This window comes from Drosophila hydei, unplaced genomic scaffold (assembly GCF_003285905.1).
Source record: "Drosophila hydei strain 15085-1641.00,03,60 unplaced genomic scaffold, DhydRS2 tig00000060-arrow-pilon, whole genome shotgun sequence".
Classification (NCBI taxonomy): domain Eukaryota; kingdom Metazoa; phylum Arthropoda; class Insecta; order Diptera; family Drosophilidae; genus Drosophila; species Drosophila hydei.
In genome coordinates this window covers 9,421,511-9,438,860 of record NW_022045656.1, presented here as the reverse complement: position 1 = coordinate 9,438,860, position 17,350 = coordinate 9,421,511, and the positions used below count along the sequence as shown (strand labels likewise).

At 41.4% G+C, this 17,350-nt stretch overlaps 1 protein-coding gene across 3 annotated transcripts in view; it reads right to left on the bottom strand.

Moving 5' to 3' along the window:
• LOC111601268 (leucine-rich repeats and immunoglobulin-like domains protein 1) overlaps positions 1 to 17,350 on the bottom strand; it is a 114,450-nt gene that overhangs the window by 14,320 nt on the left and 82,780 nt on the right. For 2 of the 3 annotated variants that reach the window (XM_030226194.1, XM_030226193.1), the window contains 2 exons: positions 16,544 to 16,564; positions 5,207 to 6,264 (listed from right to left, as the gene is read on the bottom strand). In XM_030226194.1, the coding sequence (XP_030082054.1) occupies positions 5,207 to 6,118 (912 nt within the window). In that variant the 5' untranslated portion in view covers positions 6,119 to 6,264; positions 16,544 to 16,564. The remainder of the gene's footprint in view (positions 1 to 5,206; positions 6,265 to 16,543; positions 16,565 to 17,350) is intronic. The other variant, XM_030226195.1, reaches the window with a different exon arrangement.

The window sequence follows — 17,350 nt, the reverse complement described above, 5'->3', positions numbered from 1 at the left end:
GTGGCGGCGGCGACGTCAGCGGAAACGGAAACGTCATGTACGTCATGTACATCCGTGCAGCATTTTGTGATGTCTGGCCAAATCGCTTTGTGTGTGTGCTGGCAGTACAATCAATCTTGCAACAAATTTGTTAGTGCCCCAAACAATACCAAAAGGAAAGTCGCGGCAAAAGGTTTCGGCAGTGGCACAGCTTTTGCCTGCGCTCAGATGGCTCATAAAAATGGAGTTCGTTATTCGCGTGGCAGCCTCAGCCTCGGGCCACTCGCAGTTGCAGCTGCTAGCGTGTCGGAAGCTACGTGCCAGGCGTCCGGACACGTGAAACGCCTGCGATAACGTAATGAACTGCGTGGCTGGGGCGGAGAGGGCTGCCAAACTCATAAGGCAAACAGCAAGCAAAGAAAGCAGGAGAAAAAATTAAAAGCATTACGCATACGCAATGTAGGCCAAGCGCTGCAATTGTTTAACCTAATGGCAATTTTCAGCTCGTTTTTTTAACCCTTCGCTCGCTGTTTGCCCAGCACTCAAACGGGACGCGCGGGCGGTTGACTAATTAAAAGGTTCGTGCGGGCACAGGGCCAGGCTAACTGGCTGGCGGCGCAGCGCAGCGTGAAAAAGCGAGGGCAAAGCCAAAGCAAAGGGCGAGAGAAATATATATGGCAGGAGGTAGAGGCACGAGTGGCATAAAAGAAAGCGAAATTATATTGACTTTGATTTCACAAATTAATTTCCCTTTTTGTTCACCATTCGCTTTGAATTAATGGCTGGGGCCTTACGCCACTTTCGACTGCCAACTCTCGATTGAATGCAGCAAATTTGAGCACTTAAAGAGCAAAGATTTAGCAAGCATTTGCCATAATTAATTTCTTTTTTATAAATCATTCAGATCTCTCGTTTATAAATGAAATATTCGCATCGGAACCCAAACCCAAATACATAGAAAGCATTTCGGCGCTCGCTCATAGTCGAGTCTTATGTAAATATGGAAATTGTTGATTTGATTATATGCAAATTCCGAATTGGATGCATTCCCTTTGCAGGTTGATATTTTTGCAATTAACTGGCCCGAATGTCGAATGCAATAATATTTGTGCGCAATATGCAAAATCAAAGTTCACAACTTAAATCACAATAAATCGAAAACAACAAAATGCACCACAAAAGCCAGCCACACAAATGCCAATATCCAGCCGAGAGCATTTTTATTTAAGCTGCAAAAATATTGAAAATTACATAAAACTTATTTGCAAGCATTTTGCTGTCATTCAAATTTCCAAATGTGAATATATCTAAAATTTAATTATTATTTCACTTATGCAAAGGCGCATGGCCCGAGACAATGCAAACACTGGCATTGTTTATTGCAGATTGTCATTTTTGTGCTTTGTTATTAAATCTATTTTTAATATAAATAATTTTAGCTGATTTCGCATAGAAACAAAAGCGAAAGGAATTTGCGCAACAAACTCAAGACTTTTTCAGATTTGTTTGCATTCTTTAAGGCATTAGCTCAGGACAGCAGCAAAGCTAATGCATCATGAAATTCCATGCTCTAGTGAAAATATATATTTTATTACAATTATAACTTGAATTATTTATGCTTTGCTCTAAGTTTATTTTTATGATATATTTTAACATTTTTAGTTTTCTTTCTGGTTTAGCATACAAACAAGGCGTAAAGCGAAGCATTTCGTTTTTTTATTGATTGCTACTATTCTACACTATACTACAGTACACTGTACTGGACTACACTGTACTAAATATACTATATATACCTTAATACACTCTATTATATATGTACTCTACTATGCCATACTATGCTAAACGAGCTGACTTTTTGAGCTCATTAAAAAAAAGAGCAAACCAAAATCTTAAGTGAATATGTGACTTGATGCTAAAAAATATCAAAGTTTTCCCTAAAAATATTTGATTAGAGCTTATCATACGCAGTGCTGCAAGGCGGCTATACTTTTATACTATACTTTTGCTATACTTTTGTTCTAGATAAAATTTCAAATATATTTTATATGCAAGAGCTTAAGCGGGTGGCTGAAGAGAGTGAGGGTAAGGAAGGGAGGGAGAGCGAAGGAGCGAGACTAAGAGAGAAAGAGAGGGAGAGAAGCGGAAGGCTCCAGAGAGAGAGAGGGAGAGGAAGGGAGGAAGAGCGAAGGAGAGAGAGGGAGAGAGAGATATAGATAAAGCGAAAGAGAGAGGCAGAATGATGAGCACAGACAGAGACTAGATAGAAGCCTAAGAATTTAATTTAAAAGTTAAAAAAAAAAAGAAATTTACATATTTAATATTCTTTGATCTTGAGTTGCAATTTACAGTTAAACAAATACATCATGGGAATATTTAAATTTTCTGTTCATAGCTTTAAATAATTTTGTCTTCATTGAATTCCTCATATTGTGATTCCATATATATACATGTGTTGTTAAGGTACTAAATTTGAATGTACAGGTTCTACACTTTTATAAATATAAAAAAAACAAAAAAAAAAAAAAAAACAAAAGCTTTAAATAATTTTGTTTTCAATATTCAGCTATATATAATATATTTTCATTTTTCCAATAGACACCAACATCCCCTTCGACGAGCTGCACGCATTTGGCAAACTTTAAAATTGGCAAAAAGTCAGTTTGGTTCGAGCTTGGAGCCATTGAGCACTGGCTAGTTGAGTATCTACAGCAGCCTTCGGACTGCATAGCTGAATGCATTTTTATGCACCATGTAATCACAGACTTTGCCGTTGTTCCAGTTGTAGTTGCTGCTTTGTTTTATGCAAACTGCCAGTGGAGCAATGGAGCCTGGGATGAAAAACAAGAGGCCACATGGCCGCAGCCTGACGAATACACGAATACATGGCGCACCTTGGCTAGGTGCACGTCTAGCTAACTGTCTGGTCTGCACGCACACACACACACACACAGATACACACATATATATTTATGGTCGTTAAAAAGGGATAAAGGATACTGAAGCGCTAAGCACCAAATGCCTGGCCTGGTCGAGGCTAAGCAGGTGCAGCCAGTTGCTGCTGCTGCGCGTAGTCAACGGCAACGGACAGAAGAATTTATGGCGCTTGGAATCAGTTCGAAACTACTTAAAATACCTTTTGGCATTTTGCAGCTGAAATATATGGGGTCTGGTCGTGTGCACTCTGTACAGGCAATACCTAATACTATGACCGTGTGCAGCAAACTATGCAATGGCATGCAGTGCTCTGTCCTGCGACTGCACTTGCCAGCTACCCAACGCCCACGCCCCATGCCACCCATCCTGAGAGTGGAACAAAAAATTCATTTGACTGCTCATCTTGAGCTGCCTGGCGACTTTGTTTTTAGCCGTTGCTGCATGTTTTTGGTATTTCCTAAACTGCATTCCATTGTTGCTTCTCTGCCGCTGCGCCGCTGCCTGTCTCTGCTCTGAGCCTTTTCTTTTATTATGCGCAGACATGGTGGCAGTTGCTATAATGCAGCCACAAGCATAGGTTCCACTCAAGTGTATACCTGATCCTTTTACGTATTCTATGATATTGTTGCTTGCATCTTGGCAATTCTCCTTTGGCAGCGCAGCATTAGCAAGATTATGAGTGTCTGTCTAGGCGGCTGGCTTAGCATGCCAAGCTTTCAGGCACAACGAACTGTTGTATGCTTTATAAATAAATTAATTTATATAAAAGTAGAAAATATATATAGATATTTGAATATGTTTTGAAGCTTGTCTTGGCGGCGAACAACAAGCTGTGAATATGCAGGAGAGTTCCAGCTGCTGACCAGCTATGTCATTCAGTTATACAGGTATACACCTGAAACTGAACAATCTGAATCTAAACAAGCTGCTTCTAGAGGCAAAAAAAACTCTGAGGAAGATCACTGAGTCTTTATGTTGCATGAGAGCCAGGGATATGGAGAGATACCTTAAGGTGACTTAAAGTGCATTCAAAATGTGCTCAAGAATTATTTCGTGAGATTTAATTGCCATTAAAAAAAGACTGAACTAAATACTATAATAGATTATATAGTAAGATATAATATTTAAGGCGTTTCTTGCTATCAAGTTTGTATAAATGAAGAGCTATGTTTTAAACTAATTTAAGCAATTCTTTTGAGATAAATATTGCAACTATATTATGTCAGGCATTCATCTATGAAGCTAGAGAATTTGTTGGCGAAGTTAGAGATTAAATCAAATTAAAGCGATTATATGATATTGAAGAGATTGTATGATATCATTAAATGAGATCGTGGCTTTAAGCTCTGATGATGTCAGCAAAGCAACACTTGAGTTTGCTTATGAAAAAAACGCATTTTGATTCATGAATTATCACACAGAAACAATAAACCGAAGCCGACGAGGCATAAACCACAGCCAATGCAGTTATATTAAAAAGCTAAGCAATCTATTTAACACGTGTATCTTGGCTCTATGGAATGTGCTGATTAGAGTACGCTTTAAGTACAAGATGATGTCTTGCATCACGTTGATGTAGCACAGTTTTGAGAGCTGCAGCAAGGCAACCAATGCCTCTCACGCCACTATGCAGGACATTTAAGCTGCTTGGAAACGGCTTGCTGTGTGGCAGGGACAGCAAACTTAAAGTGTTGCTGTCCGAAAAAAGGGCAGCTGCGGCAGGAAAGGGCCACAAGGCGAGCAGGATAGAGGCAGCATTTAACGAACGCAAAATGTCGACGAATGGCCGTGGGCCCTAAGCAAAGTGTATACGCAACAGAAATCAGCACGGTACGGACATGTTTGCATGCATAAATAGCAAAGGACATGGCCAAAGGACGCAAAGGACTATATATGACTCTGTGTGTGTGTGTGTGGAGTTCTAAGCACACTAACACGGACGCAACGACAACAACTACAACAACAAGTTATGGTTATTAATTTTGCGTATGCAGCAGGCAGCACAGGAAGGACGAACTTAAGCTGCCGTCCATGTCCTAGCAGGACATGGGCGACTGCTGCAATCCGCTTTGCAAAGTGTTGCTCACAGGATTTACTACGAAAGCAACAGAGCAAAGTGTCTGATTTATGTGTGTGTGCGAGTGTGTGCGTGTGTGTGAGTGCGCCTAAAAGACAGCCGCAATATTTCAGCTGTTGGGCAACGTCCGAGTGCCAAGCGCCCGTTTCATGCTAAATTATTTTATCTAACAAGTATACGACATGTTTCCGCATGTTGTTTATGGCCCACACTCACCGTCAAATTGTTATCCGATAGATCCAAATGCTTGAGCGAGATGAGGCCCTCGAAGGCGCCCACATCCAGCTCGCTCATCACATTGCCCCGCACGCTGAGGGCCAGCAGCTCCTTGAGACCCTCGAAGCTGTCGTTGCGCACAAACTCCACAAGATTATCGGACATGTCCAGGCTCTTGAGCGCATGCAGATGCCACAGATTGCTGGCCGGCACATCGAGCAGCCGATTGTTGCGAAACACGAGCACCTCCAGCGACAGCATGCCCTTGAAGCAGTTGTCCTCGAGGCTAACAATATTGTTGTTGGTCAGGTCCAGCTCCACGAGCGCCGCCAGATCGCCCAGCGCCGTGGGATGCACTGTCTCAATGCGATTGTAGCTGAGGTCCAGCAGCAGCAGATTGGTCAGACCCTTGAAGGCGTGCTTATGCAGCGCGCTGACCAAATTCCTGCTCAGGTTGAGCGTGCGCAGCTCCGTTTGGTATTCAAAGTTCTTCGAGCCGAGCGTCTCGATGATGTTCTGCGAGAGATCCAGCACCTCCAGCTTCATGTAGAAGGGCAGCGTGAACTCCAGATTGCGTATGCGATTCAGCGTGAGATTTATGTACTTTGTTTCCGGATTGAGCTGAATGGGCACATCCTCGAGCGCCGCATCCACGCACAGGGCGCGACTGTTCGCATCGCCGCCCAGGCATTGACACTTCGAGGGGCAGAAGGCGTCCGTGCGGCCAGGTAACAGCAGCAGCAGCAACATCAGGGGAATGTGCATCGCCAGCCAGGACAAACTTGTTGGCCGGCCTGTCAGAGACGGAGGCTTGCTATCTTGTCGCCACTTTGTGTGTGAGTTGTATTTGCTGAAGTTGTTGTTGCAGCTGTTGTTGTCGTTGTTGTGGTTGTTGTGTGTGTCGGTTTCCATTTTGTTGGTTGTTCGTATCAGCCCGAACGGCTGTTTGCTTCCTTTTTGTTGTTGTGCCTCTTCTTGTGGTTGCTGTTGATACTGCTGTTGAGGTGCGATTTGAGGTGGAGAATCACCAGTTATTGGACGTCATGGCTGACAGAGTTCTGAACGTACAATGAAAGGGAGAGAAAGATAGAAGATATTAGTTAATTAATTATAAATATATATACATCTACATTATGTACATAATTAAGCTTAAGCTTCATCTTATTATGAGATTAGTTTATAGAGTTTCTAGTTTAATCACTTGGATTTGTGCTTTAAAGTGCAAGCAAGTCTAGTCTATGAGCCCTTAGATTTTTGCATAACAAAACCATGTTTTTTTTGGACATTAGTAGAAACTGCCGACACTTCTGTGCTGGCTTTGCATTTGGACCATAAACTGCAGCAGAGCTAACTCAATATCATTTTCATTTCCTACTTAACTCACCGCTCGCTCCGTCTGGAAAGTCAGCAACTTTCTGTGCGAGTTGTCAGCACTTTTGGTCGTCCAACGAGTTTTGACTTGTGCTTTGGCTCTGGCTCTTTGAGTTCTCAGGTCGGTCTCGACTTTTATGAAATATTAGCGAGCAACTTATGCGCATAAATCTTGCGGCGCGTCTCAAAAAAATTGCGAGTGTGTTAAATAAACTGGCAGCAGCCGCAAAAGTTTATTTTCATATATGCAAAAAAGAACGAGAAAGACTTTAAGGGAGACATTGCAGCAGCAAGAGCTGCCAACTGATTTCCATATTAAATGTGTTTTAAATATTTATCAGAGAACAAGATAATTGCCAAGTTTTGTTAGCCTTAGTGTCTCAAAAAGTGCTGCATACTTTCAGGCTGCGCGCTTAAATTCTGAAATAAGCTTTGTAAAATTTACATAGCCTGCTTTTAGGCGGGCATTTAAACTTCGACTTTTGATTTGAATGAAATATTTGCCCTTTGGCCAACAGTCAATTAAGTAATTAACAAATTACTTGCAGATCTTGTGTCGCTTTAAGCCGTCAGACAATTCGTGGGTCTGTCTGACTTGCATATGTCAAGCGCAAACAATGAGAAGACCTTTCACACACACCCGAATACACACATACACACTCCGTCTTATTAAATAAAACCCCCAAGGCTCTGTTGCCAGTGCACACGCCAGCAATTTGCACAATTCTCTTAACTAGCTGTAAAGCAAATAATAAAAGCAAACTTTTGAGGTTTCATTCTGTCAACAAAAGTTGACGGCTCACACTCACACACACACACTCATACACCCACACATACGCAATCTGCAAACTACTTTTGCTCTTTTCCGCACATTTTCTTTGTTTTTCGCTTGTAGTTTTTGGATCATATTTTACGCTTCAATGAAATTTGGTGAAAAACAAGCAAAAGCAAGCAAAATCAACTAACCAACCAACCAATCGCGAGTGGTGGGGGTGTGGGAGCTGCCTGTCAAGCCCCAATCCACAACCCCTACTCAATGGCTGCGGCAAAAAAAAAGTGAAAATTGTGAAAAATTCACTCCTGTGTGAATTATTAAGTTTCACATGGCCATTGTTGTTGTTGTCGCTCCTGTTGCTTTTGTAACATTGTGTGCGTGTCTGTGTATGTGTGTGTGTTTGCGTTTTTGTGTGCTCGGCGCATGTGTGTGTGCCTGTTTGTTTGCAAAAAAAGACGTAAAGCAAAAGGCACACAAAGTTTTTAATAAACTTTCGCACGCCAGCCTCACTTGACTATAGTCAAGTCCCAGTCGACGGCCGCCCCTCTCCATCAGTTCGCACAGTGTACATATAGCCTAAGTGGGGGCGTGGCACTGGCAAGGCACACAAATATGATTTCATTGTGGCAAATATTTTGATAGTACGCCGTCGCTTGCGGTTGCTGTGGCAGAGCAGCAGCAGCAGGAGGAGGTTGAGGCTAGGGTAGTTAAGAAGTGCCCGGGCCAGCCAAATTGGAGCGACCCGGCAGAAGAAGGCGCCGTCAAAGGCCAACAAGTTTGAAAATGCTTGTTTTTGTTGCACTTTCGGCGCCCACTTTTCATTCTGTGGTAGTTTTAATGGGGCCAACATCATCGAAGTTGGTTCTTAATAGGCTTATAAAATGCTTAAATATGTACGTAAGCTGAAAGGTGTATGTAAGCCAGCGAGCGACTGCGTGTGTGTGTGTGCCCAAAATGAAGAAAAGTGCTTAAGTCGACTTATTTCATAATTGAGATATAAATCAAACTGCTGCTTATAGTTACAATGGAAGAGTTACGAACTATACAACAGCGAACGGATATACTTTGCTGCTTATAATGAGACTTTAACTATGAGGGCCGGATGCTTTAAGGACAGCTTTGGCAACTTACTCCAGAGTTTAAGAGAATATTATTGGCAATTTACTTGGAGACATAATCTGATTTAGTTTGTTTCATATATAATTAATGCATTGTTTCTTAGAATAACTATTCTAACTCTAGCTTCAAGCTCTTAAGAGTTGACGAAACTAAGCTGGGCATGTAGAAGTATATAAGTAGCTTAGCTGTTGCTTTAGTAGAAGGGCTAGTTGACGCTCCTCTTGCACTGCAAGCTTGACTTAATCTATATATGCCAAAAAGAGAATTCCTTGCTCTAAACAAAGAAGACGCTTGACTTAATCTATATATGCCACAAAGAAAATGCCTTGTTCTGATCGAAGTATATATTATTATTATATATTAGATATCTGCTTATCGCACTGCCTCAACACATACCACATTTCGAAGCGACTTCAACCCGACTAAGAGAGCTCAATAAAATCTGCAGTGTTCTATATCCAACTCAAACTAAAGCAGCTCATGACATAGGTCTTATCCGCATCCAGTTTGCATATTCATTAAGTTTATGGCGGCGTCTTAACCAGAAATTCAAATGTTTTGCCGCCCACGTAGCGCGGCTTTTCTCAGTTTTTATAAGCTTCATTTAATTAAATTGACATTGTTTGGCGCTTTTTTCGTCAATTTATTTTAATACAAGCGTGACTTTGAGCGTACCTGGAACCGAGTGGAGTGTGGAGAGTCTATCGAGGGCAGGCGACCAGTTGTAGGGGCTGGGCCTGAACCTGGACCTGGAGCTGGGTAGGCGACGTGCAGTTAAATGTCATAAAAATGGAAAATAATAGCAACTGCCGACAAGGAAGCAGCATCAAATGCTGATAATGGAAAAGCGCCTCCACTCTAAGCAGCAGCAGCAGCAGCAGCAGCTCCCATTCCAAGACTCTGGCCACGCATAAAACTTTGCACATAAATTTAAAAGCAGCCATTGAGATGAGTCTGGGAATGAGAGCTGCGAGCGAGTAGCGAAGCGACTGCGTTGACTTAAAGGCCACAAATGGTAAGCGGGTGAGGTCAGGGTTCAGGTTCAGGTTCAGGTTAAGGCTATGGCAAAGCGAGGAAGCGTAGCAATCAAAGGTGAAAAACTTTGCAAACTATGCGAAAGCAAACAGGCAAAAAGTCAATATTAATATTCACTTAGCAAGGGTCCGAGAGAGCGTGGGGCGTGGGGCTTGGGGCGCGGATAGGGGGGTGTGGCATGATAGCTGTAGCATAGTAGGGGAAATGGGTGGGATATGCTGACAATGGCCAGGCAAATGCCAAGCAAATTGAAAATGCGACGAAAAACGTGAGACGCGCCAACTTTTCCACCTCAACGTGCCCGAGTGCGTTTATTTTTATCAAGATTAGCATTTGGCTCGTCTGTCAGCCAGCCCCGTTCCCGCCGCGGATCTCAGTTATTGAATAGGCAAACAGAAAAGGCAACGTCGTCGACATGGAACACAGACAATGCTGCAGATTCTTTGCCCGATTCCGATGCCTCGATTCCCCGAGACTCGCTTTGAAGTGCGGCACGCACAAATTGTCCCTCGCTCTCTGGCTCTGGCTCTCAGAGAGCTTCCTAGCCACGAGCGAAGACACCGTCAAAGATGAATTGTTGATGTCGTCGCTGTCACCGGGCGGCAGTTCTCCATTTGCTGTCCCCCTGCCCGGCTGGCCGCCTGCGCAGCGTTGCTTGGACCATATAATTGAGTGTCTGCAAAACTTTCAAGTGCCTCCGCTGTGGCAATTTGGCAAAAGCCTTTGCCACAAAATGTTGCCGCACGCATAATTAATGCAATTGTTGGCACAGGCACAGGCAGAGGCACAGGCACTGCTGCAGACAGAGTTCAGTTTTGTTTTGTTTCGTTCTGCTTAGATCTGTTCAGTTGGTCAGCTATGGGGCCCCAAAAATTGTCGGCGGGGAACTTTGCCTGTCTGCCAGAGCTAAACGCAAAATTGTGTTCTTTTCACAGACTTCTTCGACTGCTGCATGTTTTTGCATGCCACAGAGTACAAAATGCTTTTAATAACTTTTATTTGTCATTTAAATTTTAAGACAAGCTAAGCTGCAATTTTCTAAAATAATTCTTGAATTTCTAAACGTGCGTTTGGTATTAAAAATATTTTTGTCTTAAATTCTCCAGTTAAATCAAACATTTTCATTTAAAATTATTTAATTTATGTATAGATATTCAATGCATTTCAGAATTGTTGATTAAAGATGAACGGTTTTTGAAATAATAACAAATTAATTATAATTTTTTTGAGAACAATAGAAAATTCATTATAAAGGCAAATTTCGAATAGCTTTATATTTAATTCAATAAAGAAGTTGTTAGCTGCGTATTCATTATGACAAGAGTTATGCAAGACCAAAAAAATACTGAAAAATACTAAAAATACAAAAGCGCTAAAATACCAAATATAGCAACATATTTAAGATATTTATATCATAAAAATATTTTAAGCACAAAAAATAATATATTACTTGAAATACTAAAAAGTTTGAATACTAAGAATATACATGATTTAAAATATCTAGTATACAAAAATACAATCTCTAAAAATACTAACATATACTACAAATACTATAAGTACTTATAGCTTTAAGAATATTTAAATAACTAAAAATACTGATCATATTAAAATAATAAAAAAATAAAAAAATACTTAAAAAAAAATAAAAATATTAATAAATACAAAATATACTAATAAATACTAAAAATTAGAAATTGATTAAATAAATTTTAAGCAAAATAGTATTTTCTACAAATATTCAGAAAAGGCACAATAAGTTTTAAGTTAAGATATTACGTTTATACATATGTATATGTATATATGGATATTGTATAAGCCAACCCATAAAGTTATATAATTAATACACAAATATTTATTGCTTATATCATACTGCAAACTGGTTTAGTTAATGCAGAATTTAAATGTGCACAATCTCTAATTTGAGTAGATGCACTTTAGAGTCATACTTGATTCTAAATAGTGCCAACTTTTAGTTATACTATAGAATCCTATAAAGACAGTGATGTGGCTATCTTTATGGCAAATATTTTCTCTCATTTATATATTCGTATCTATTAATTGTGCTTGTTATCTTAGATATGGAAAGCTTTTGAGATAGTCGTTGGCCTTTCAGGAGCATTTTGGCAACTTCACACTTCACGCTTAAGCTGCCACGTTTTCTCTCTCTCTCTGTCTCTCTCTCTCTTAAGCACAAGCATCTTCTTAGCCCCTTTAGCAAACATACGCTAGATAAAGTCTAAAACTTTATTTGACCATAACCCGGCACAATAAAAACCAGTTGAGCATCTCTGCCATTTAGTGCAGCAAAGCTCCAGCAGCAGCAGCAGCAGCAGCAGCAGCGAAAAGTAGAAAGAATGAGCGACAAAAACTGCAAACTGCAAACAGCGAACTGCGAACTGCGAACTGCATATAAAGATAAAATATTTTCATTTGCCAGGCAGTCGCCGGTGCCTGTCTCTGCCTCTGCCTCTGCCTCGGCTGCCGCTGCTCGGTCATCCATCCATTCTGCACTTAATGCAATTGTCGCATTATTTTGGGCTCCGCCACTTGGCGATCCTCATACAGCGGAGCGATATATATTTTTAAATACCTAGTTCGCAGTTTTTGTGTCTATTTTATGGTGTTTGGGGTTTTTATTTTGCCGCATGGCGTCTGCGTTGCACGTTGCACGCTGCACGTTGCTGTCTGTCTGCCACGGCGTCTGCAGCAGCGAGACAGCTCTAGATATGCCGCTTGTTGTTGTGGCCGCTTATTAAGCCATTTTTTTTGCGCTTCGCTTTTTATTTCTATTTATTTTATTTTCTCTGTTGCAAATCAACTGAAGCGCGCCACAAAAAAAAAAAAATGGAATGGATGGCAAAGCAGACAGAAACTGACATAAAAAATTAAATATAATTTCGTTCTTGGACGTTGGCACATGTGCGTCGAGTTTACCAGTTTCCCAGGCAGCTTTCATTTTGCTGGGCAATACCTGAGCGGCGAGCGCAAAGCATTTTATAATTTATATTATTTTAATGTAAAGTGAAGTTGACTCAATTTTAAATAGTTTAAATAGTTTATTTAAAAGTTCCTTAATTATTTTGCAGCTATTCTAGTCAGCAGTCCTTAGCTGAAGCGGCCACATCGCTCATACGCCACGTTGTGCGCCAGTGAATAATATCGATTTTCAGCGGCTGCCTTTAAAAGGAGTCGAGTACAACGCACTCTGCGTTTTGGCTGCTGCCAAATGGCAACACAACAAAATAGAAGTCAGCCCAGCGAGAGGGGGGAGAGAAAAAGTTTGGGCCACTGGCACAATAATTTGGCACGCAAACCTTTTTTTCGGACGCCAAGGCAAACATTTTCATGCAGCAAGGGTTGAGGCCAGCGCAGTCGCGCGGCTGAAGTTCGGGGACTGTGCTTTTTAGGCAGCCGTAGGGCGCGTGAATAAAAAATGAAGTGAAATACATTGTGCTGCTAGTGGCGCACATTAAAAATTCGCCGAAAAGCCAACACGGAGCCAGGCACTGGGACACAATGGCGCCTGGCGAGTTCACTTGAGCAGCGAAGCAAGGATTTGCGGCCAGTTCAGTGTACTCCATATTTGCGCTGCGGATAACGTATAACAATTAGAGTGCTCAGTGTTCAGTTTTATGAAATCTCCTGAGAGAGAGAGCGTGAGAGTGAGTGAGAGCTTAAGCTGGAATATCATGTGAGTGTGTGGGCCAATTAAATATTTAGCTAGATTTTCGTTTCTAATTTTTGTCGAAAGGGTTTTGTGGCACCAACAGGCGTCGTTATGCAAATGTGCCACTACGAAATGGGTCAAAGTTTAATGTGACTGTGTGTGTGTGTGTGTGGGCGGTCTACTTATTTACGAGCCGAGCAGCTAAATTTTTTGGTATATTAAAGTGTTTGCACGGCCAACGTGTTTGGCATGCTAATATGAGAGAGAGAGAGAGAGGCTGAGAGGGGGAGGTAGGCCTAGATCGATGGCGAGACGTGCCATTAGGCAACAGCTAGACTAAGCTAAGTGAGTTATTAAATATTAAATAATAATACTCTAAGCCACAAATATATGCTCTACATGCATATTAATATTAATTTTCAAACACAAAAATATATTTAGCTCTTACATCATTTTGCGCTGACTAAATCAAAGGGTTGCGAGCACACGGAACGAAATGGCTTTCATTGTTTGGCAATGTCACTAAATATTTGGTTGGAAACTACGGCGGACAGGAACATAAATTAATTTCACAAATGAACAAACCGAACGAAGAGCGCACAGAAATCCCAGGAATTTAACCTGGACACATAAATTTCCGTCGCGAAGTGTAACAAATGCTCATTAATATGCCAGACACATATTGCGGGTGGCATGCGGCTGGGGGGGCGGGCAGGGGCAGCCTCCGGTGGAATGCGTTGAAATAACAAAAGATTTCGATGGGGCACAGCTCGACGCGCAGCGGAATATAAAATTTATTAATTGGCAGCTAAATAAGTCGCAAGAATTTACACGTTAATAATTTTATTAACAAGCTGCTGCAAGTGGGCGGCGGCTGGGCGGCGGTTGGGCGTGGCTGTGACAGCTGCTCGCAGACATTTTCAAATTTCGCTTTGTCAAGTGGAAAAAAAACAAAATGTGGAAATCATAAAAAATGTGAAATGTGTTGCCAAAAGGAGGCAGGGGCTGGTGAGCGACAGCAGCTTTTACTAATGTCCATAGGTTAGGGGCGTGGCAGCACTAAAGGCGCCGCACAAAAATGTAAATAAAATGTATAAAATGTACATAAAACATGCACAAACTATTTTTAAAACACTCGCCGGACAGATGTTGCCCGTTGGCCGTGCAATCAATAAATTATAATCACATCGGGCAGGAGACAACAGTTTTTAGGGGCGGCTGGGCGGGGTCGATGCCCAAAAATTAAAGCGATGCGCGGCTCCTGCTGCCGCCGCTGCTGCTGCTGCTGCTGCTGTTCATTTCCAGCTGTTGAACACAATTTAAGTTAAGTGTTTTACTTTTAAGGCGAATGCCATACGCGACGCACGACCACGCCCGCTGCCACAAACTACCACTGAAACGCCCACACATGGCCCGAGCAGCCAAGTCAAATGCGAGTGAGACGTATATAGACAGAGAGTGAGAGCGAGAGAGGGAGAGAGAGCAAAATTCATTGCCTTTTAATTGCAGTTGGCAGTTGATACGAACAATTTTGTACTGAGTGTGCGTGTGTGTGTGAGGGCAGAGTAGGATTCCTCTGAATCCAGAGTTTTCCCCATACATAAATTTTACTGTTAATTGAATGCAGGCACTTGAAAAATGGGCAGACTATTGAAGCTGACTGGGCCAATGGCAACCTGTTGAGTCCGCTGAGTAATTTATGGAACTTTACCCCAAAATAATTGACAATGAAAACTGTTCAGACTGTGCAGTCTAGAGAATTTTTCGGACACGTAGCACAAAGAAGCGAGCAATTAAACTATAGAGAAGAAGCAGAGCTCAAATGCAGTAATTGGAGACGAAAGCTTAGAGAGTTGACTAAATTGAATTGAGTAAAGTGAAAATGGGAAACTGTGAGTTGGAGAGTTCTTAAATTCTTAGAGCGTTTATAGCAGAGGTAGGTGCATAAATTGTTGCTTCAAATGAGAACAGGACATGTCTAAAAGCTTAAATTCTAATGCTTCATAAACTAATAAGCTAAGGAAAAGATGAAGCAGAAGCTGAAGCAGAAACTGAAGCTGAATCCGAGTAAATTTTATTTGTATAAAAAAGGCTTTTGCTAGGATTAGAAAAATCTAATGAAATCAGCTTAAGTTTAGGGAAAATGAATTGTTAAATTGTAATTAAAAAATTTGATATCTATATTAAAACTTAACAAACAAACACAATTTTATTTTGAACAAAAGTCAGCAGCATAAACTGATGCCAAGCTACGATTGAGAGCCGAATCCATGGCAATTTTTGTTACACTTTTAGACCTCAAGTAATAATATATATAAACAATTCAGTTTCAGTTCTTTCTCTTGCAATTTAAGCAGCAGCACAGCTGCAGTTAACAAAATTTTCCGAGAAATGTCTCCATAAATACCTAGGCGAATCAATAAATTGCTTGCTCATCGAGGCTAGGCAGGTGTGAGGCATGCACAAAATACCTCTATAAAAATAACTCACACAAAATCAATGAAAATCAATGAGGTGCCTATAAAGTGTTCTCAGCCTGGATAAAGAGCAATCGATTGAAGCATTTTTTGGCAGCTTTTTTTTTATTTTTAAAATGGCCAAAAGCGACTGCTTGATAACGAGCTTCAAAGTGGAAAGCACATATATATATATATATGTATATATATATATATAGTCATGGGGGATCGCAGTTCATGTATTTTCTTTTTTGTTAGGTAATTGAATTATATTTATTTATTCATGATTTGCGTCAAGTTGTGGGCCATGTGAAGCCGCAGCACGTAAAAGTAATTTAAATTCATTTAGTCGCCAGGCTGCCTGGCAACGCCTAGGCGTGGGCACAGGCACACAAAGGAGTATTGTAGGAGTTGCCATCGACTGGCTGCCCAATGGTCGCAGCAGTTGTGAAAACTGAGCTGCTCTTAGTTCAATAAGAGCGTTGTCTATGCTAAGCCAAATGAAGGTCCTTAAAGCGCCACATAACACCTGTTGCATATCCCTTCTTAGTCAAGCTACCGAAACCGTGTTAACTTCATTAAGAACGTTCAGGCGTGGGGCAACTGCAAATAGCTAAGCGACATCTGCGAGGTTTTTCCGCGCTCATTTTTGAGCTTTTGCGGAAATGGAAGAAGTTTTTTTGTCGCCTGCTCTTTGGTTCGTTGAGCGCATTTCCGTGTTGCATTAAAAACCTATCAGTTTTTTTTCGGAGTGGGGCACAGGAAATTTGATGGCAATTGCTTTAAACTTGCCAAAGCTCTGCAGGAGCTCATCAAGTTACAAATTGGTTTTATATGTGTGATTTCCGTAGTCTAATTGCGTTTCGTGTCAGCTGTGGCTGGGAATGGAGTGGAATGGAACGAGCTCAACTCACCTTGTGCTGCTGGGTATAAATCTGCAAGCAGAAATGAAAACGAGGTTAGCAGTGTTAAATGAATAAATGAAAGAAAGAGAGAGAGAGAGAGAGAGTGGGAGAGAGAGAGTGAGTGGAAGAGAGATAGCAGCAAGTCTCCCTTTGGGCGAACGACGTTTAGCTCTGAGACAAATTGCATATGCCACACGATGTTTATCTCTATGGGTCTCTGCACATGGCAAAAGTATATCAAAGGTTATCAGTTGCCTGATCGGCGCGTCACTTGTGCATCGAGCAGTAACAGTAACTAACCATATGTCTGCTTGTTGGCAACTTACTTAGCAGCTACTTACGTCTGCTGCTGCTGCTGCTGCTGCTGCCTGTCAGCAAAGTTTTCAGCGCTGTCAAGCGAGGCAACAACTCAACTCGTTGCATGTGCAACGTGCAACACGATGGCTGATAAGCGACGCACGCATACATGAATGGACACAGGGCTGCAATGAGAGTTTTCCCAGTCTGAAAGTCTGATTACGACTCAACTTTTGTTATGCCAATGAGCTAATAAGTAAATAAAAACTTGTTCAGCTCGCACTGAACTGGTTCGCTGAACAAGTTCGTTTAGTGCAGCCCTCGCTGTGGCTTGTCATAAGTTCAATCTGAAGCGTTCTACAACTTTTTCTTGTCAAACTTTGCCATAAAAACTAAATTTGCAATTTCAATTCAGTAGCGCTGCCACAAAGAGGTTGCACACTCGTAGAGCAACTTGCAACGCACTAATCGGCGAATCAAATGTCAAGTAGCTGTCGCTAGGTAGTAGAACATGACGCA